At 43.9% G+C, this 22,116-nt stretch overlaps 1 protein-coding gene across 9 annotated transcripts in view; it reads right to left on the minus strand.

Annotated features, from left to right (window-relative positions):
* The window catches only part of BICD1 (BICD cargo adaptor 1), a 123,245-nt gene extending 101,427 nt beyond the window's left edge, over positions 1-21,818 (minus strand). For all 9 annotated transcript variants that reach the window (XM_056846783.1, XM_056846779.1, XM_056846781.1 and 6 more), the window contains exon 1: positions 21,606-21,818. In XM_056846783.1, coding sequence (XP_056702761.1) covers positions 21,606-21,818 — 213 coding nt within the window. The remainder of the gene's footprint in view (positions 1-21,605) is intronic.
* Positions 21,819-22,116: the final 298 nt, after the last annotated feature.

The raw sequence follows: 22,116 nt of genomic DNA on the forward strand, positions 1-22,116 counted from the left end.
CCTTCAACAAAAACACTCCTCACCAGCTGAACCAACTCTGCTTTTAGGGCTAAAAGACCACTTTCGCCCCCACCCGCCTCGCCAGTCTGTACCTCACCGGGCGCCGTCCGGTCTCCGCCTGTTACAGTCTCCGTCCCGCGATGTGCTGCTGCTGGCGACAGCGCTAAACGTTCTGGGACCTCGGCCGCCATTAGCCCCTGATCGAGGGCTGTAGTGCTAGCCGGCATTTCAAGCACGCTGTGGGGTGCTGTTAAGACTGAAGGCTCCTGGCGGGGCGGGGCGGGCTGAACGGCCGAAGCCGATGCACTAGCCCGGGGCGCTTTGATGAGAAGGCTAGAAGCCGCGCCTCTTGTCTTTGTCTGCGTCAGGCTAGGAGCCTCGCTTTGAAGCCTCTTACTCCTTTTGTGCGCCTGGCTAGAAGCCGCGTCTGTGGTGTCCTTTTTGTTTTTTAAAGCCTTATCTGATTTATCGAAGGCTTTGCGCTTCTTCCCTGAAGGGGAAAGCGAAGCTCCGCTGCAGGACGGCTCGTCCAGGCTGCCAGTAGCCGCGGTAAGTAAACCCGGTACAAGATCCTGAGGTGAAATGAAGTCGTCACCCCGGGCCTCCGCCATCTTGTTTGGGCGGGAAAAATTTATTGCCTAGCCGAAGCTTGAGGCGTAGAAAACCAATTCCAATTTTTTTTTTTTTTTTTTTTTTTTGCACGCAGACACGATAGGGAGCAAAAAAGGACACCAACAAGACAGGAGGAGACAGTTGAGACACAAGACTAGATATATTTCCTTATCTGAAGCAGGGAGACAAAAACGAACGCTGCTCTCCCGTCAAGGCAGGAAACAAAACTGGAGCTGCAGCAGATGGGAGGGGCTACTTCCTGCAGGATAGGGGAAGATCTGCAGTTTTGTTTCCTGCCTCCCGGATAAGCACACACAAGAACCCGAGCTGAAGATGGCCTTCTCTCACAGAGCGAGAACAAAGTCTATATTCTGTGGCTAATGTATGTATGTCTTGGAGCAGGGATCACTGCATGTAGACAGAACTTTTGCTGCCTGTCAGGCCCTTGCCTGTCCCCTATGGGCTGGGGAGGGGGCCTCTCAGGTAGGGTTGCCAAGTTCCAGGTGGTGGCTGAAGATCCCCTGCTATTGCAACTGATCTCCAGCTGACAGAGATCAGTTCGCCTGCAGAAAATGGCCGCTTTAGCCTCTATGGCATTGAAGTCCTTCCCCTCCCCTCCCCAAACCTCGCCCTCCTCAGGCTCCACCCCCAAAATCTCCAGGTATTTCCCAACCCAGAGCTGGCAACCCTACTCTCAGGCCACATGCCTCTGTTGTGGTGCTGCTGGATCTTCTATTGTGCAGTTTTGTTAAATTATGTGTGTGAACTTTTTCTAAAGGGATGTGCCCTAAACAATATCTTGGCATGTATATGTGTACAAAGTGCAATTCTGCAGGCATTTAAAACAGACATTAGCATGATCAGAACAAAATCTGTAGCACGTCTTCTTGCAACAAGTTGTGACGGTTAGGCTCACCATTACGTCCTCTCTTCAATGTCCTAAATTACAGAGCATCCTTTTTTTAAATCAGTGATTAGTGTGTTTTATATCACTATAAGCCTTTTCAGTTTGAGATCTCTATTGATGTCAGCCTTTGTTCAGGCTTCCTGCATTAGCCATTGCTTTGGCAACAGCCAAGATGATGCTGACTCACTCCCTCTGGATCTCCCCCCATCCTCTGCTGCTGCTGCTCCCCCCTCACAAATGTTCTCAAATGCATAATCCTCCCAGAACTTGCAAATCTGCATTCTCTCTTCACAAATGACATGGGGGGGACGGCAATCAACTGAAATTCTTGAAAGCATTCTAAGGTATCACATTCCTGATTCCTGCATGCATTGCAGATGAACAAGAAGCGATTCTAAACATCCAAAGCAGCACACATGCTTTTGATGCAGCCATTATATCTCTGTGCCACCCTCCTGGGACCCAGGAACCTGAATTTTTGTGTGTATAGTTAACAAAACTAAGAGAAATGTTTTAAACAGATCCCTATACCTTCAACATATAATGACTATATATTTTGGTAACTTAAAAAATGAAGATTAAAAATGCGCTCAGAACAATCACAACAAAAAGCTCGGATAGCCTACAAGAACCAATTTAAGAAGTGTTTCCCCAAGTTGTTAATTACTAGAAAGAAATCATATAAAGGGAGACCTCCTGATATCTGAATCACACAATGACTCTGTTGAACTGATCAGAATAGAATAGAATCAAGCAAGAAGATTTGGGGAGCTGGAACAATTATGTCTGTGTCATGCTAGCATGCAATGTTACTTGTGGCATAAAACCAGAAGTGATGTCATCACACTGGGGCAAGAGCCGCCGCCCCCTTTTTCCCTCACTGGCCTCTCAAACAGTAGCAGAGGCCTGGGGGAGGCAGGCCAGGAGATCTCCCACTAGAGTGATACCTGCCCCCCACCCCCCAATAAGGGAACATCACATGAAACTTCGCTCATTTTTATTTAACATTTGCTTCTCTGCCCAAAAGCTCCTGAAGTAACATGCATTTCCTGCACTGTGCAGGGGGTTGAATTAGATGATCCTGGTGGTCCCTTCCAATTCTATGATTCTGTGTGTGTGTGTGTGTGTGTGTGTGTGTAAAGTGCTGTCAAGTCACAGCTGACTTACAGCGACCCCAGCAAGGGGCTTTCAAGGCAGGTGATTAAGCAGAGGTGGTTTGCTATTTCCTTCCTCTGCAGTCTTCTTTGCTGGTCTCCCATTCAAGTACTGACTCTGCTTAGCTTCCGAGATCTGTTGAGATCGGGCTATACCATGCCACCTTCCCTTCCCCTGATACAATGCTAAAAAACTGTAATTGAATTCAATCTAAGGGCCTGTATCCAACCAGTCTACTAAGCAAGGTTTGAATCTTTCCTCAAATCTAAGGAGAAGCATTTAAGTTGGAGGAAGTCTTCTTAGGTTTGTAGAAAACTTTGCTGAGCAGAGTCGTGGGATACAAGGCCCATTGCCGCTGTGCTAGACAAGCCAGCCCCCATGAGGCAAAACACCTTACCGTATCTATGTAAATACCCTATTATGGCATTCTGCAATGAAGTGCTGATCTTTACATGCCTCTTGGAATAGACTCTTTTTGCTTCCTTTTATGCAACATGGTTTTAGAAAATAACTTGAAAAATATCACACAGAGGAGGCTCACAATGGAGCTATTGCTTATGACTGGAGCTAGCTGAATAGTGCCTATTTTCATTCTTAGACACACATCTCATGATATTTTCCAGTGCCTTTTGAAGGCTGTACCACTAAAAGTCTAAAGATCATAACATTTGTTTAAAATGAAAGTTCCTGATCCTTGGAACCACTGACAAGAGTGATTGTGCAATATGAGCTGTATTGCCTCAGCCACTCAGAAGACATATTACAAAGAAAGAGAAAATACTTGCATTTAGACAGATTTTATGATCTAAAAGATCTGGCCTCAATCCAGTGGTTTTGCTCATATGCATGGAGCTTCCACACAAGTTGGATCTTTTCCATTAACTCTGGTGCTGAAGACAGTTCCACACATGGATCTCTACTGCATGCCTTCCTAGAGAGTTTGTTCCATTTTTGAATGGCTGTTTGGAAGAATTTAATAATGTTTAACCTAAATCTCCATCTGAAATCATTAGGAAGCCTCTTGCATAGAAAGGAATTCAGTAAACTGCTCTGGATTGGGCTGCTAAAGTTTGTAATCTTGCTACTTATAAATATCTAGGTATTTGCTCCTTACCCTGGTACAACTGCATGGACTAGAGGTAAAGCAGGAAGACTTTAGCATTAAAAAACATTGACAGGAAAAAAACTAATTGGCTTGTAAATGTGTCTATATGCAAAAAAGGAATGTAGGGAAGCAGTAGAAAACTGCACACATGTATGCATCGCATTTCAGTTTGTGAAAAAACAAACCACCCTTAATTTCTAATTGTGCTATGGATGATAAAGAGAAATTAAATCACAGATTTTAAAGTGTACATCAAAAGTAAAGGACAGGTTGTATCACAGCTGCTTTGCTGAAGCACTTGGGTTTTCAAATGAGAATCTAATTAATTCAGCAAGTAATATCGGAAAGATCCTTTTTTAATTCAAAAGAAATCCCTTAGAAAAATGACTGTTTAATTCCAATGAACTGTTGCAAGAATATTTTCCTGGTCTTAAAATGCCATCTTTGCCACGAGGGTGGATTTGATTTAAATCAAATCAATTTCAATCACTATTTCAATCTCAATTTCAATCACTAGTCAGTAAGACTATATTTACATCATGGTTTTATATATTTATATTTACATCATGACGTTGTTACATTTGGGCTACCAGGCCTTGCATTTTGCACATATGCCTGTCTTACCCATAGATAGAGGAATTTCATTAAAATATTCCCAAACTGGGTCTCTTTTATGGCCTACTGCCATTACAGATTTTCTCCTCCAGGGAGAGAATAATATGATAACCCTCAGGCTATACACACAAAGATCCCAAGACCTGTGGAGAATTCTGCTCAAAACGTTTCCCCATCAATTTTACTGCTTGCCCCTCCCTCCTCACACATAGCACCTTGTACAGATCAATTCCATTCCAAGCAATCTTCTATTCATTGAACCTCTTGAAACTTAGCACATAAGAGGTAAGGGGTTGATTGTCCTGAAACTTAGCACATAAGAGGTAAGGGGTTGATGCTGTGTGCACAGATTTGCAAAAAAGCAATGGGGTTAAGGTCTTTTTCTCAACTCTGTATGATTATTTTATAACATTTTTGCTGTGAAGAAGAGGCATATTATCTCGGCAGACACAAATTCTCAGTTTTGAGAACTGCAAAACCAAGCATCTGTGATAATATCTTCTGGACAGAAAAATTGCCCAAACAATCTTACAGAAACCCATGGAAGAACATAACATTATGAATGGATTAATGGAATTCATATACCAAAAAATTTAAACATTGCATGAATATACAGTCTCATCCTACATCATTAAAAACTAATCCTTATTTCATGATGAATAACCTTTGGACTATAATGCATGTTAAACAGAAAACTATCTTTAGATAGATTTTTCCTCAAAAAGCATTTAATCAAAAAATGGAGCCTTGATTCCTTACCGTGAAGGCTCTTTCTGTTCTGAGGTGACGGGCATCTTGAAGCTGTGGGTGTTTACCGATGCTCTCCGGGGAGGCAGGACCAAATCTTATTGGCTGTCTCCTCTAGGCGGGAAACAGCCCTCAGCTTCCCACTTTCAGACTTGCCAAGCCCAAAGCAGGAAAACTCCAAGAAAGGAATAGAGGAAAAAACTTCTAACAAGTTTAATAAGTATAAATAGAAATTGGTTAAATCAAGGAAGACAGAACCTGGAAAAACTGCAAAAACTGTAAAAAAAAACTCCCCATAACTATACTTGTTACCCCAGTAAATCTATTAAACTATCAGTCAGATTATTCATGTACCTAAGGTATTTCCATGTGTGCTCATGTATGTAGTGACCATGTATGTAGTGAATTGTATGTCCCATGTTTTACCGGGTGGGCAAGATGCCCGTGGCCTCAGAACAGAAGGAGCCTTCACGGTAAAGAATCAAGGCTCTGTTCTCTTCTGAGGCTAGGGCATCTTGAAGCTGTGGGACTTGCAAGAGCTTCAACCCGGGTGGGTAAGGAAAACTAATTATTCCACTACATTCTGTAACACTCTACGCCCGAAAGCCGCATGGGCTGAGGACCATGTGTTAATTTTGTAGTGTTTTATAAATGTAGAGACGCTAGACCACGTTGCAGCCCTACATATCTCGTCTACTGGTGCTTGTTTTTCAAAGGCCGCCGTGGTGGCAGCACTACGCAAAGAGTGAACAGTGATTCCACTTGGAATTGGCTTACCACATGCTTTGTATGCCTCTGTGATGCATAGTTTCAGGGTGTATCTTATAGACGCAGCCGAGATCTTTTGGCCCTTGTTGGGGTTAGAAATTGCTATGAACAAAGAGTCCGATTTCCTGAACTCCGCGGTTCTTCTTATGAAAATCCGCAGAACTCTGCGTAAGTCTAGGGTATGCCACTGATGTTCTTTCTGACGTGAAGGTTTAGGACAGAACGATGGCAGATTGATCTCTTGTGTTCTGTGAAAAGACGAATTCACTTTTGGTAGGAATGTAGGATCCGGCCGAAGAACAACCCTATCCTTATGAAAGGTACACAGTCCTTCTCTGATGGAAAGAGCTCTCAACTCGGACACCCTACGGGCCGAAGTGATGGCCATTAAAAACAAGACCTTTAATCTTAGGTATTTTAAAGAGACCGTCCCCAGTGGCTCGAATGGTGCCTTTGTAAGTGCCTTCAGGACCAAATTAAGATTCCATGTCAGAAAACAATGCACGACAGGAGGACTCAGCTGGGTGTGAGCACTTGTCCTGTGGTAATCCCACAAACAGCATCCAGAGACAAAGGGCGAAAACGCACGGTCGCTTTATCCTCCTTTAATCCCTGTTTTAGCCAGGATCGAACGCACATTAGGTGAAACGCATGCGTTCGATCCTGGCTGAATCCTGGCTGAAACAGGGATTAAAAGAGGATAAAGTGACCATGCGTTTTCACCCAAAGAGTCCAAAAGAGAGCTGATTTAATGTAAAACGTACAGGCATGCAGAGTTTACAGGTACATTGGCACGAATGGCAACTGGGAGCACGGAGTAGGCCTATGAGGGAAAGTATTAGTCACAACAGATCAAGGCGGCCCCCCTTCTACTGAGGAGTCGTTCCCACGGGAGATAGCACTGGAACAAGAATTTAGCAGTTAGCAAATCTGGCCTTGAGAGGCAACTGGTAGAATCGAAAGTAAAACAGTCAGAGTCTGACAGGCTGCTTAGAGCTGGGGAAAGCAGGCCTGACACTGGGTCACACCTTTTAGAAAAGCCACCACGTCACGATGTCTAGACGTAGGTAGATCTTCGATCGTTGGAATGACGGTTGAAATAGCGGCAATTTGTCGTCTTAAGGTGGCCGCAGAGAGCCGCATCTGAACCCCATCCTGTAGAAACTCCAGGAGTTGTCCAATGTCGGGAGCGAGTGGATCCACCTTTTTTCTCCGGCACCACCGCACAAAGGCCTTCCATGAGGTGTTGTATATGCGCCTAGTTGTCGGTCTTCTAGCTTCGATGATGGTATCTACAACTCTAGATGAATAACCGCACTTCAAAAGGCGCTCCCTTTCAAGTTCCACACGGTTAAACAAAACCATAGGGGGTCTTGGTGGAAGACAGGTCCTTGTTGCAACGAAGCCCGTTCCTGAGGAATTCTCCATGGTTCCTGAATGGATAGCTGTTTCAATGTGACGAACCACTGTCTGCGGGGCCAATAGGGAGCCACTAGAAGAACCCTGGCCCTCTCGTGTACTATCTTCCGTAGAACTTTTGGGAGGATAGGGAGTGGTGGGAATGCATGGACTTCTGGTGCTGACGCTGGGCTGATTGCCATGTCCTCCCAGGGGCTCCTGGGGAGAATCCAAGTTTGCGTGTAATTTGGGGTGTTTTACCGCACCCCAATCCAGCCCTTGCAAGTGGGCTGAGAAGCAGGAATTCCCTGCAGCCATATATGCGGTTTGATCTCCTGAATACTCCGAGGAAGCTTTATTAAGTCCCCCGGAGTTTCAGACGTTTGATCCCGTGGGCACGAAGGGATTGAAATCGCCAGCGCGCAACTTCGGCTTTAGAATCTACCCTCCAGCACCTTATAAACTACATCAAGATTAAAACCTCACCTTCGCTTTTCACTGGCGTTATCGAATAACAGGGGGTTGAAGAAAACATTCCTGGTAACCGTTTCCCTCCCTTAATTGAACTGGATGATTTTGCTGCATGAGATCCATCAGACAAAGCAGCAGGAGCCTTATCAAACTGATCAACTTAAACTAAAACAACGAGCTTGAATGATTGACGTAAGATCTGCCAATCCGACGCGTTCTTAAAGGAAGGGGAGGGAGAAACCTTTGAGAATTTGCTTGGGGTAAAAAAGGTCCTCCAGCCACGTTTTACAACAAAGAGGATTTCTTGACCGGAAGACTCTGTGCTTCATTCAATATCCCTCTCTATTGTTCTACAAGCAAATCAACAGGAAGAAGGTCGTAGGACCGGAAATTCGTCTTACTCGTGTTACACCAAAACCATTCCTGAAGGTAACAACCATAGAGAAGAGACGATAGAAGGTCCGCGATGAGGCAACTCCTGGAATACTTCCTGGTTCTGCTGATCTAGAGCGTCTGGTAAAACTCGTTGGTATTTTCAACTTTAAAAAGTTATTTTAAGCTTAAATACTCACTTCTTCAACCCGAAAAAGATATTAAGCTGGTCAATGAAATATTCTCTATCAACTACATGTAATGGACTCCTGCTAGATGACCATCAATTTTTTAACTAAGTTACATATGTAAATGTCTGGAACCTCTCCCTGATCTGGCTAAATTCATAGCCCTGCCCTTATGAAATTAAAGGAAACTTTACAGAATTTAACCATGGAAAAAAAAGTACAGGACATGCTTGCTAAACATTCTGAGGCGACAATTAAACAAGTAAAACAGATATCAACACAGATGGCTCAACTGATTTCAATGATGATGACTCTTGACCAATCATCACAGGTATGTAATCAGAAGTTGGATCTGGTTACAGAAGATATAAAAGTCATGAAAATTCAAATGATGGCCACAAATACAGACATACAAGTAATGGATTCTTCTGTCCAAAAAGTCATGGAAGAATACAAGGATACAAAGAAGAAGACAGAAGTCCAAGAAGGTAACCAGCTGGTGACAAAGAGATCAGACATACAAGAAATGGACTTTTCATCTAAAAAAGTCATGGAAGGACGTGTGGATATAAGGAAGAAGAGAGCAGGTCAAGGAACACAGATTGAAGCCATGATGGAAATGAAGCCCAGAAAGAATTATTTTTGGACACGCACCCTGTCTGAGGAAATGAGAGAGCATAAAGAAATCCTGTTCCCATACCTGACTGACTTATTTCAGTTGCAGAAGGAAGTATTAGACCATGGTTAAAGGACTGATTTAAATATGATTGCTGGATTGGAAGGCTTTGACAGTGTGGATGGGTGGCATGGCTATTAACGATGTAGTGGAATTAAGATTTAGACATCATTTTGGGATTATGTAAACAAGTCCTCCTTATATAGACTATCAATTGATATAAAAGTATACTGGAATATGTGATTATTACTTTAAGGAAAATGTTGGAATGTACTAAGGATATTGGTTTTTTCTCCTTTTTTTTATAAGGGGTGGACTTGTGATATGGATCTGGGATATGATTTACACTGAAATAAGATCGATTAAACAGGAAATATCCCTAAAATGTTGGAGAGGATGTTGTTTAATATGATTAAATTTATGTTATACTGGCTGCAATCTTATGCAGTCAAATGGAAAGGGACAAAGGTTTCAGAATAAAGGGATTAAATCATTTAAATGTTAGAACTGGTGGAGTTGGAGAAACTAGGGAAAAGGGGAGAATTGAAGGAATCATTGTGATAATGTATAAGATCTGGGAAAAATGGAAGGTTACTTTTTACTCTGATCCAGAATGTAAAATTTTATATAACATGAAACTTTAGAATGAGATTAATACTAGGATCAGAATATGTTAACGAAGGATAATAACACTTCATTAAGAGGTAGATGGAGGTGATGGGGAAGTCGATTTATTTTTTATGTTTAATGGTAATCAAGACAACAATTAATGTAATTGTGATTGTGATATTATTTCTACATTGTTGTTAAAATTATGAAGAATTTATAGTTTTAAAAAACCAATAAAAATTTATAATAATAAAAAAAAAGGAATGCATACAGCAATCCCTTGGGCCAAGGGCTCAGGAGACAGTCTATCACTTCCGCTTTTGGATGGAAGAACCTGGACCCAAATCTCGGGAGTTTGGTATTTGTTGCTGACGCGAACAAGTCCATCACTAGGGTTCCGAATTTGAGGCAGATGATCTGGAAGGTCTCCTGCGTGAGAGACCACTCGCCCTCGTCCAAGGTCTGGCGGCTCAACCAGTCTGCTTGAATATTTAATGTTCCCTTTATATGTTCCGCTCTGATGGATCTGACGTTGTTCTGAGCCCAGAGGAAAATCTGTTCCGTTTCCTTGTGGAGGGTCGAAGACTTTGATCCCCCCTGTTTGTTTAAATGAGCCTTCGTGGCCACATTGTCTGTTCTTATAAGAATATGACGGTCGACTAGTCTCGACTGGAAGTGATACAATGCCATCTTGACTGCTCTGATCTCCAGTAAGTTGATATGAGATCTTTTGTCCTGGCAGGACCACCGACCCTGAGCTGTCTGGTTCTCTAATGTGGCACCCCAACCCTCCAGACTTGCGTCCGTGAAGATCTGGGTTGGTTCCTCGTGCAAATATTGGGTGGACTGACCAGGTTGGCGGAGCTGTGCCACCAAGCTGAGTTTCACCTTTTGTGATATCAGGATCGGTCTGTCTATCTTGTGAGTTATGTCCCCCTGATATGGCCTTAACAGCCACTGTAGGGGTCTGGACTGGAAACGTGCCCACGGTACTATCCCTATACAGGATACCATTAACCCCATCAACTTTGCAAGAAGCATGAGGTGGGCCGACTTGGTGCTTGAGATGGCCTTGGCTAACTTGGAAATTTTCTCCCTTCTTTCCTGTGACAAGGATATGGTGTTTGTGGACGAATTTATGACTACCCCCAAGTGTAGCATTGTCTTGGATGGGACCAAAGAGCTTTTGAGTCTGTTCACCAAATAACCGTGTTCCTCCAGTACCTGAATGACTCTGTGTGTGTGTTTGAAGTGATTGGTGGTAAGAGTGCGCACAAATGAGAATGTCGTCCAGGTACGGGTGTACCTGGACTCCCTCTTGTCTCAGCGTGGCCATGACTGTGACTAAGACTTTGATGAAAATGCACGGAGAAGGTCAACCCAAAGGGGAGAGCTCTGAATTGATAGTGTCGGCCTGCATGTGCAAAGCAAAGAAATCTCCTGTGAGTCAGGTCTATTGGAATATGTCACCTGTCGCAAAAGTGCGGCTCCCGAGCCGCATGCGGCTCTTTGAGCTCTTGAGTGCGGCTCTTTCCATGTCCGGGCCCGGCTGAGTAGTGAAAGGGGCAGGGGGCAAGAGAGAGTCTGCGCAGGAGGCGCTTGGGTTACGTAGGAGCGACCATGTGCCGCTGCTGCTGGCGGGCCTGCTGTGGGGATTGGGGGTTTCTTAAGCAGCGGAGGGAGCAGCCGCCGTTTCGATATTTGCACGGTAAGCCCACCCGCTGCCTCTTGGCTTCTGCTGTTGGCTCCTCGAGTCCCTCATCAGAAAGGCTCGAGAGAAATTCCCATTGCTTTGGACGCGCTTCGCCCGGACGAGGAAGCCCCGCGCGGCGCCTTTCTCGCTTGAGGCCGCCTGCAGCCCGGAGGGGAGGGGGAGGCAGAGAGCGAGCTGCCCCGGCGGCCGCCACCTCCCCCCTCCCTGCCGCGCGGGCCTCTTTTTCGGTACGGCCGCTCTCGCCCCCAGGGCTGCAGAGCGGGCCCAAGGCCTTGCTCAGGCCGCCCCTGGGAGGGGGGAGGGGGCTGGCGCCGTGGCCTCGAGGGAGGGAGGGAGGGAGGAAGGGGCAGTTGGGGGACACTCCTTTCTACCCCCCCATGGAAGCCGCCTGGGTGCGCGGCCCTGCCTGCCTGCCCCCCAGCCGGGGGGGGGCTCCTCCAGCCAAGCCACCTTGCCCGGGCACCCGCCTGCCTGCCCTGAATCTGGAGCCCGTCGGTCCCAGAATCGTGGGGGGGAATGAGCACCTGCCCCTCCCTCTGGCCAGGAGGGAACTGGCATATCTGTGATGGGGGGGGGGAGGATGGATGGACTGTGCATCTCCACCTTGTTTGTTTGCATGGAACACACACAGACCGGGGACCTGGTGGCCCCTTCCTCTGTGCCTGGGATCCCTGGACATCTGGACCCTCGCTGGGTGATGGTGGGGGGGGAGAAAACAGTGGGCCTTTTTGTCTGGCAATTGTTAGCCCTCCCCTGGCCTATTACTACAGGTTTCCCCTCTTCCTGCTACTTTGTGCCTCTTTCAAAAGGAGCCTCTCCCCACAGCCATTCACCATCCCACTGTGCAGTAGGTGCTCTACTGGTTTCCACTTCTGCTAAATTTTAATTAAAGTTTATTAAGTTAATAAACAGTGTACCTACCTATATAGTTTGAGTTTAAAAAATTTGGCTCTCAAAAGAAATCTCAATCCTTGTACTGTTGATATTTGGCTCTCTTGACTAATGAGTTTGGCGACCCCTGGAATATGTAAATATGCTTCTGTGAGATCGAGAGAGATCATGTATGTGTCTGGTGCAAGGGACTCTACCGTAGATCGGAGAGTTTCCATGCGGAAATGTTTCAGGGCTACTCGTCTGTTGATGTATTTTAAATTTAAAATAGCCCTCCAGTCCCCGTTGCGTCTCGGGACTGTGAAAAAAACTGAATATACTCCCAGACCGACCTCCTCCGGTGGTACGTGTTCTATGGCCTTTATAGTGTAGAGGTGTTGTATGGCTCTTACAGTTCTTAGATACTTTTCCCTTTTTAGGGCCAATGGTGATTGGACAAATCGATCTGAGGGGGTCTTGAAGAATTCTATAAGGTATCCGGTTGAAATGATCCTTAGCACCCATTTGTCCGGGTTTGAGGCTATCCATCTGGGTAGAAAATGCTGTAGCCTCCCCCCCACCTGTAACGATATGGCGTCACTTGGGGGTTAGTTTTGGAGAACTTATCTCCCTTTTCTGGCCTAAATTGCCCTTGCTTTTGGAACTTTCCCCCTCTGCGAAAGGAGCCCCTATTGGACCATGAGCCCCGTCTGTATTCGGACCGATACCTAGGAGTTGGCCTATAGGGACGAAAGGAAGGGTATGATGGACCTCTGTTGTCCTTTCTAACTTGTCTGGGAAGAGCCTTCTTCTTATCCCTGGTTTCTATCAATATGTTATCGAATTTTTCACTGAACAAGCGACCCCCTTGGAGAGGGTAGGCCATCAGAATCGCCTTAGACCGGAAGTCCGACTGCCACAGTCTAAGTCACAGAGCTCTCCTGACAGCGGAGAGGGATGCTATGGATCTGGCGGAAAATGACATCGCATCCAAGGATGTGTCTGCCATGAGGGAAATTGCCTTGAAAACTCTGTCCAAACCAATGACCACTCTATGGTTCTCTTGAGGAATTAGTTGGACAAGTTTTCTCATCCATATGGTGGATGCCCTGGCAAATATAGAGGTGGTGGCACTAGCCTGGATGGAAAGAGCTGCAGCCTCATGTGCCTTACGGGTAAGGAACTCAGCTTTTTTGTCCAGATGGTCTCTGATGGAGCCAGCCCCGTCCTCAGAAACCAGGCTAGGGTTCTGAACGTCTACAACTGGGGCTTCCACCACTGGGATTTTTAAAAGTTCCATAGCTTGAGGAGCGAGCTTGTAAAGCTTACGCAAATTTGCTGGAAACTGTCTATTAGATGTTGGATTCTCCCACTCAGATTTGACCGCCTTTTGAAAAAACTCAGGAAAAGGGACTAGGTTATTTTGAGTCTGAGTTCTTGGAAAGCATTCCTTAACCCCCCTCTTCAATTTGGGCTGAGGCTCCTCGGCTGAGTCGGTCTCCTCATTAAGATCAAGAGCCACCAATGCTCTAGCCAGCAACTCCTGGAAATCCTCTGAGGCAAACAGTCTAGGCTGTTGTTCCTCAGAGACAGTGAATTCTTCATCGGAATCAATCTCTCCCTCCTCTGATCCCAAGTCGTCAGAGTCAATAGGATATGAAGAGGGTCCCGGCCCTGGTCCCTGAACCACAGTGGGTCGAGCTTTCATGGTTGCTTTAGTGGGCCATGGCTTGAGACCCCTCTGAGCAGGCTCAAACTCCCTCTCTTCAACTCCCCTGGAAGCCTGACTAGAGGAATGGTTGCCCACAGAACTCTCCTGTTGCCCTGCATTAGGGTATTGGAAGGAGGGTATCATAACCTGCATCATCTGCCATTGTCTTTCTAGGGCAATATTAAACATGGCAGAAACCTGTTCCAGGGTAGCCGGGTTCCCAACTCCCGACTAGCACGGGAGAGTAGGGTTCAAAATGGCCGCCTCCTCTCTTATCGAGCTACTGCTAGTTCCAGGAGCCGAGTCTAATCTTACCGCCGCTTAATTTACTGCCGCCTGTTTTAAAGGTGAACTTTTTCTTTTTTGCGTCTCCCAGCAACGGCACCGACTTTCGCGCCTTTTTTCCCTTGCCGGCCGCTACCGCCTTGCCGTGCGCCGCCGCCTCCTCCTCCTCGCCCGGCTTACAGAGGTCTTGCGGGCTTTTACTGTCCAAGGGTCCGTGAGGACAGCCATTGGACACCTCCGGGGTCACCCGGGCGGATTGGACCAGCCCACTCTCGCAATCTCCCACTGAAAGGAGATCGTCCTCCCTTGTCTGATTCCCGTCCGCCATTTTACCCCGACACCCGAAGAAGAGGGGGGGGGAAATATCGGGAACAGACCGAGAGTTGGAGACGAAGGCTGGAGGCAAAGGACAGAAGGAAAAGGTAAATTGGAGTAAGGAAGAAAAGAAGCCTAACAATAGATTTTAGTTTAGAATAGATAACAGTCAGTAACGAACTGTGTAGAGACACTGCTCTCCCCTCAAAGGCAGGACGGAAAGTGGGAAGCTGAGGGCTGTTTCCCGCCTAGAGGAGACAGCCGATAAGATTTGGTCCTGCCTCCCCGGAGAGCATCAGTAAACACCCACAGCTTCAAGATGCCCTAGCCTCAGAACAGAATCTGGTTTAAATTTTTAAAAATCATTTATTTTTATCCACCTTGTTTGCCAATAAAATATGTAGCATTTGGACTGTCTTCCAAGGCTGTAAATTACGTTAGAACACAGTGGTATTTCTTTAAGTCAGATCCTATAGTCTGCTGTACAAGGCAAAAAGTAGATAGAAAGAGGTATCCTAGACAGCACAAGAACAATGTCCCAAGAAATAATATTGCACCAATGCAAAAAAATTCACACATTGTTTCACCCATGACAACGGCACTAGAGCAGTTAAGTTAAATGTGGGTGGAGAAGCATGAAACAATGGAGAAAATGGCAACAGTAAGCACAGAGAACAGAGGATATTCTTTGTACTGAGGCAATACTGCAACCACAAAACAGGAAACTAATTCAAAAGAAGAGTTGGTTTTTATATGCCACTTGGTTTCTCTACCACTTAAGGGATACTCAAACCGGCTTACAATCACCTTCCCTTCCCCTCCCCAAAACAGACACCCTGTGAGGTAGGTGAGGCTGAGAGAGCTCTAACAGAGCTGTAACTTGCCCAAGGTCACCCAGCTGGCTTCGTGTGTAGGAGTGGGGAAACAAATCCAGTTCGCCAGATTAGCCTCCACCACTCATGTGGAGGAGTGGGGAATCAAACCTGGTTCTCCAGATCAGACTCCACCACTCCAAGCCTCCGCTTTTAACCACCACACCACACTGTATGAGAAGGAAGTTCTCAAAGAGCCCTTTTCATGAACGGGAAGTAATTTCTCCTCAAATAAGTGAGTCCTTGATTTCCAGAGATTACTCCCTCCGGCTACTGCCCCCTGTGCCACATTCCATAGCATTTGGGGGTTCCCCGACCCTCAGGAGTTTCTTTTCAGGAGACACAAAGGGCTGAAGCAAGAAGAAAGATACCAACAAATCCTATTCCACAAGTGGAGTTCCATTCACAGAAGGCTGAACAAATCCAGGTGTCAGGTTGTGCTTGATAAATCCCAGGCACCAGGTTGTTTAGTACCTAGAAATTTAAGCGTGGTGCCTAGTATTTTTAACAATGTGGTGCCTCTCAACCATTGCTCGTACAAAGGGTTGGATCCAATCAGGTTCTCCACTGGTGAAAAAGGGAAGAAGGGATCCCCTTTGGCTACCAAAAAGGCTATGTTTGGGACAAAAGCCAAGTGGAACGGAAGATGTAATAAGGAAGGTAATAGGCAAAAATGCCATAGATCCCATCCTCCAAATCTGCCATGTTCTCAAGGGGAGCTGACCTGTACAGTCTGATGTTCAATTGTAATTCCAGGAGACTGTCAAACCTCAGCTGGGCTATATGAATGCAAACATGCTAATATAAGGGGTTTTTTATTTAAAGCATTTGTATGCCATCTTTCCACCCAATTTAAAGTTCCTAAGGCAGCAGACATCAAAACAAAATGCTAAAACATACAAAAATGTGAGTTGTAATAACATTGTTGAACAGACAAAGAAAATTTAAATATATATGCAGTACCTTGTGAAGAGAACAGTGAACAGTTTTGAACAACATAATACTTAAAAGTTGCGCAAATATAATATTCCTGTTAAAATACCAACAGAGTTACACCCTTCTAAGACTACTGAAATCAATGTGTTTAGAAAGTTTTGTTTAAGATTGCACTATAGTCATTAGCTACTGCTTCCATTTTCTTTGTTTATTATGCAAGCTTGTTTAAATCCCTTGTTGGCACTCCCACATAGCCTCTATCTTGCACTATGCTCTTCCATATATAATCATGTACACAAAACTGGGCTCCAGGTAATATGTATTGAGACAGGACATCCCTTTGCTCTGGATTATGCACTCTAGCTTCAACCTTTTGACCTTGTCAGGCTGCAGTTTTGATTGATGTGCCAATAGGCCTGGAGAAAAATGTCCCTTTTAATAGAGGCTTAATGTATGGAAATGGCAGCTGAAGCTTTTCATGGCATGGCGGTAAATAACATCACCTGATAAATAATATCCCAGTAAGCCTGTTAAAGGGACAGGACATTTCTTCTCCAGGCAGTCGGCAATCCTGCATACACAAATATCTATAAACAGCTTGTTAAAAAAAGATTTTTAAAAAATCCAAGGGGTTTCCCTCCCACAATACATTTTAAACACAGAGGATGGTTCCCATGTTTGCAGAGATAGCAATCTGTTGATAATAAGCTATTAATAACTATTCCACACACTAGTAAAAGCGGCTATTTCCTCCAGGGGAACTGATCTCTGTCACCTGGAGATCAGCTGTAATAGCGGGAGATCTCCAGCCACCACCTGGAGGTTCCACAATTACTGGTACAAACTAAGCAACTGCTTGTATACCTCTATATTGTTTTTAATAATTCACCATTATAATATAATATTCAAGCCTGAATATTTCCAGTTTCCCTGCCCCACTCCACAAACAGCATCCATTCCCTCTCCTTTGGGCCACTGGGCCTTTTTCCATTTAAAAAGTGGGCTACTGAACAGAATTACAGTGATATAACATTATACCAATATGTGTAGCAGGTTCTGACTTCCCAGCTTTCTTTCTTTTTTTAAATTAAGTCTCTAGCTCCTTCCATAGAATATAGAATTAAGTCTCTAGCTCCTTCCATAGAGATAGAATCATAGAGCTGGAAGGGGCCATATAGGCCATCTAGTCCAGTGTGGTTCCCAAACTTTTCGGGCCACTGTCACCTTGGTTCCACAAACTCAACCCCCAGCGCCCCCTACCCTATCCTATAAAAAGCATTATTCAAAACGGGTTTGTGTGACTCACTAAAGAAGATAATAACAATAAAATAGCAAAACAGTAACAATTAATTGCACATCTATTCAAAATCAAATTATTTGAAATTTACTCAACAAAACTGATGAACTTGATCCAGTGGTACCAGCTCTTCAAAGTCTGCAAAAAATACTGATAGTTTCCACCACATAGCCTGATCTATTGTAAATTGTGGAAAGATCTGAAAAAAACTTAGATTAAACTATTGACTTCCAAAGTGAAAGTCTGAATTCCCAGAAGGATACAAGATGCCAGAGAGGACCTGTCAGGACCAGCTACCTAGGTTTTCCTCATCTTCCCAAAATACTCTAAAAGCATATGAGACAAATAGGTAATAACAATGTCAGAATGAAATGGGACCTGAATAGGTTCTTTACAGTTTACACTGTAAGGTGGGACAGTGGATTTCCACCCACCCATTATGTAGTAGATTGGCTCACAAATGGTATACAACTATGACTTAATATAGTTCCATAAGTATTTGGCATACCTGGATTAGACTGCCATATTTTAGGCAATTTTCAAGGGACATAAAGGTCAGTTATATTTGAAACAGTGTACTACAAATGGCTCTGTTAAACCTCTCTGTCAGGGAAGTATAGATAGGTGAGAATAAACAACTCTGAAAAATAACATTTTTGCTATTACACCTGTATGCTGAATGGATCTGCCACATTTGGGGGTGAGACTTCTCTGTATAACATGTAGACATTCCACAGGTGAAAGATTATCCATCATTGCAGCTCCATGCTTAGGAAATCATTTGACTCTCAGGTTGGCATACATCAGTTAAAGTTACAGAGATGATGTGAGGGTGGGAATGACAATTCTAATACTGGAGACCAACAAAATCCCGCCCACAGAAACCTACAGGTCCTTTCTCTTCTCAAAAGCTGTGTAACATTCCCCCATAGCATTTTTAGTTCTGACAGAGCTCAATTTTAAACTGATCACATCCCAAACCAATCTTGGTCTCTGCATGATGAATTATGTCAACAATGGCATAAAACCAGTTTCTGCTTGTAAGTTTCACTACAACTACACTTGTCAATGGGCTAAATACATCCCAGTTGGTTAATCATATGACCTTTAATTAAATCAATGAAAACTACATACATTTGCATATGATAAAAGCACTGTTTCAAAGAAAAAAACATTTTATCACATTCACAGTAGGAAAGATCTTAGAAGAGGCATTCTCAGCTGTAAATAAGAAAGAGATTGTCTCATCCACCATGGTACTTGCATTTAAAAAATATTTACATTTTCAATTTCATACATAAAAGATGAATAGATCATTTCATGTACTGCTAGAATAACTGAGTGGAAATCTCAGCTAAGGCTATGATTGAGGAATTGACATGAATAAAGTTTAAATTAATTAAGGGGGGAATTACATGTCAGCACATTTATATGGAATATACAGGGAATTCTTTAAGAAACAGTATACTACCTTTACAATATAGAATGCTGCTAATGTAGATATAAGGTATCCAGGTACATTATTGCATTTTTTGTTTTGGCTGGGGTAAATTGTGATGCTGATTATTTCTCTTTGTTGAATTGTGTAGTTTGTTGATAAGATTACTGCTTTTAGGTAATCAAAATATGTATTTCATTAATTGTAACATTGTTATTTGAGTTGTATGTTTAATTTTCTGTATGTAACAACTGTGAAATTTCATTTTTAAGAGTTTATAAAATGTATATCTTTGCATTTTAAAAATTCTGGCCTAATAAATGGAGGTACTTTTTAATAGATCAGAAAGATGTTCACTGATTAATCTATCCAACTAGTTAAACATAGCAGTCATAACTCAAACTTAAATTAGTTTTCAGTTGGCTTAATGGTCATGAGCTCACTCTCCCAAGAAGCACTAGAAATTGTAAACGGTGGTGTGTGTGGGTAAAATGCTAAGAAACATCTGTAATTCCTCACAGAAACACAGCTCCCAAGGTTCCTTGGAGGGAAACCATCAGTTTAATGAAGACATGCCCTGAGAAGGTCATTCTCATCTGTATGTTAGACCTTGAGGATACAATCTCTGTGAAGCTTGTTGGTATTTACATCTTCTCCCAGTAAAACAGACGTACATTTTCCAACTTCTGTGCATCAAGATTTCCATATCCAGGTTGTAATACCTAGGTTCCTAAACATCTTCCCTGGACAAAATCTTAGCTAGCTCACTTCCCTGGTTCATGTCCAAGGTCACCCATCACCAAGCACACCGTCCAAACAGTCTTTCCTGCTCTTAATATAGCTCAGGCCTTTCAGCAATGCCTTGCCTCTCACCTGCTTGTCCAATGACAGCTCTCCTTTAATCACATCCTACAATACAAGCCTTTGCAACTCTTGTCTTGGCCTAATTCTAATATTTCTCCTAACAACCCTTTATTTTACAGTAACACCTTGCATTTTTAATGGCTGCAGCTCAACTCTATTACCCTCCTGTTGCCTGGCCATATACCTTTTTCTGTAGTCGCTGTCCACAAAAATCCTTAACTAATCTCAAATATTGTAGAAAAAAACCAAGCTTTAATTAGAGCTAATATATCAGAAATCAACACTGAAAAGAAAACAAACAATTCTGTTACCAACTGCATTTCAGAAAGCTGATGTTTTCTAAGGAGACATGTCATAGTTTAGCATTTATGTTCATAGGAGCAACACAGTTTTAGTTAATAATAGCCAGGTGTCCCAAAGCAAACAGCACTTATGACATTTTGTTAAAAGGATTATGGTGCTCTCAGGAAATAAAAAGCAAAAGCAGGCTTAAGTTTCGTTTACATTAAGTTTGATTGGGGCAAAGGTGTTTTATAAAGCAAGAAAAACAGTGAAGCTTCACGTCTAGAAAATGCATCTTAAGCATGATCCAGCAGAAATGTAGGTATCTTTGAAGTCACACTGATTTCAGTGGGAGACCTTTAACGTGTCAAGATCAATGGATCTTTAAAATGCTTACATTCCACTGGACTATGCTTTATATTTTACCTACTTCATTCCTCTTAAACATATATTTTGTTAATTTAGCCTGCTATTATTTAAGTATGACATCATCACAGTCAGAACACAAGCACATTTTGGAATTCTGAAGCTGACTTGATTGAATAATGTAGCATACATACACACCCTTGCACAGTGATATGCATAATCAGATTGTAAATCTTTGTTCTTCAAAAAATAAACAAAGCAGTGTTATGCAAAGGTTAGGTAAAAAAGAAACTGTTGTGTGGTTGAAAAAATATACAAATACATTTCTCATGTCAGACAAACGTGGTAGCCAAAATAACATCTTTCAGGGTTGGTACAGAAACAGATTTTGATGGAAAGATGGTTGCCTCCACTAACAGGTTAATAAAAAAACAAGTATACAAATAGCCTCAAGATCTTTCATCATATTCAACATAGCTGCTTATTAAGGTTTACACTATTATAAAAAGAGTAACTTTTTGTAAGGGTTCAGTTTTCATAGTGTAGCTTTTGAAATACTCTGAGTAAGAGCCAAAGTGCAGTTATAATTGCAATAAATATCTGCATTTGTTTCTAAAAGGCAGAAGTTGTGCCTGAGCACGTAGACACCAAGCCTGCATGTTGCTAGGATTTCAATCAGCAGCAGGTTTAAAATATTACATCCATAATCCATTCTTAAGTATCTTCTCTAATCAGCGCTGATCCTTAAGCCCTGGGATAAATCACACCTCACCATCACCGCCTCATGCATAACACATCTGCAGGATGCCACGCTTGGCCTACCACCATGTACTCCCCATCCCTTATCAGTCATCATTCCACAGAGCAGAACTAAACTGAAGAGGGCCCGAGGTTCTTTTTCTTCATTTTTTTCTTTTTGGGGGGATAATGCAGAGAGCCTGCAGTGAGAGGCAAGGAGAAATAAGGCAGCGCAAGGGGGTGGGGGAAGGAAGGGGGGTCAGAGAGAGGCAAGCAGCAAAATCGTCCACTCACCTCTCTCAGCTGTTCCAGCTCCTGTTTCAGGACATCATATTCCACCTCCAGCTCATCATACTGCTGCTTCAGGGTGAGTTTCTCTTCCAGGACCACCAGCCCATATTCCGCCGCCTGGATCTTTTCGTGGGTCGTTTCCGTGAGCTCTTTGGTCAGCCTCTCGATCTCGGTCTTGTAGCGATCCACCGTCTCCAAGACCTCTTCTGCAGCCATAGCCTTTTTTTTTTTGAGGAGGGGGGTGTTGCAATGGCAGAAGGGAGAAAAAAACAGAGACGGCCAGGAGGGGGGAGGGATGGAGGGATGCAGGCACCGGCGGATGCCAAATTCTCCCTGGGAGGATGCTCCTGAGAAGCCGCCAAGCTTGGCTCGGCTTAAGGCCAGAGCAGAGACTGCGATGCACCCTGAAGAAGATGATGATGATGATGAAGAAGAGGCGAGAAGGGGAGGGGGTCGGGAAAAGCCCTCCCAGGCCGCTGCACCATTTCTCCCTTCGGCTTCTCGCAGGCTCAAG

The sequence above is a fragment of the Euleptes europaea genome, chromosome 3 (assembly GCF_029931775.1).
Source record: "Euleptes europaea isolate rEulEur1 chromosome 3, rEulEur1.hap1, whole genome shotgun sequence".
Lineage (NCBI taxonomy): Eukaryota > Metazoa > Chordata > Lepidosauria > Squamata > Sphaerodactylidae > Euleptes > Euleptes europaea.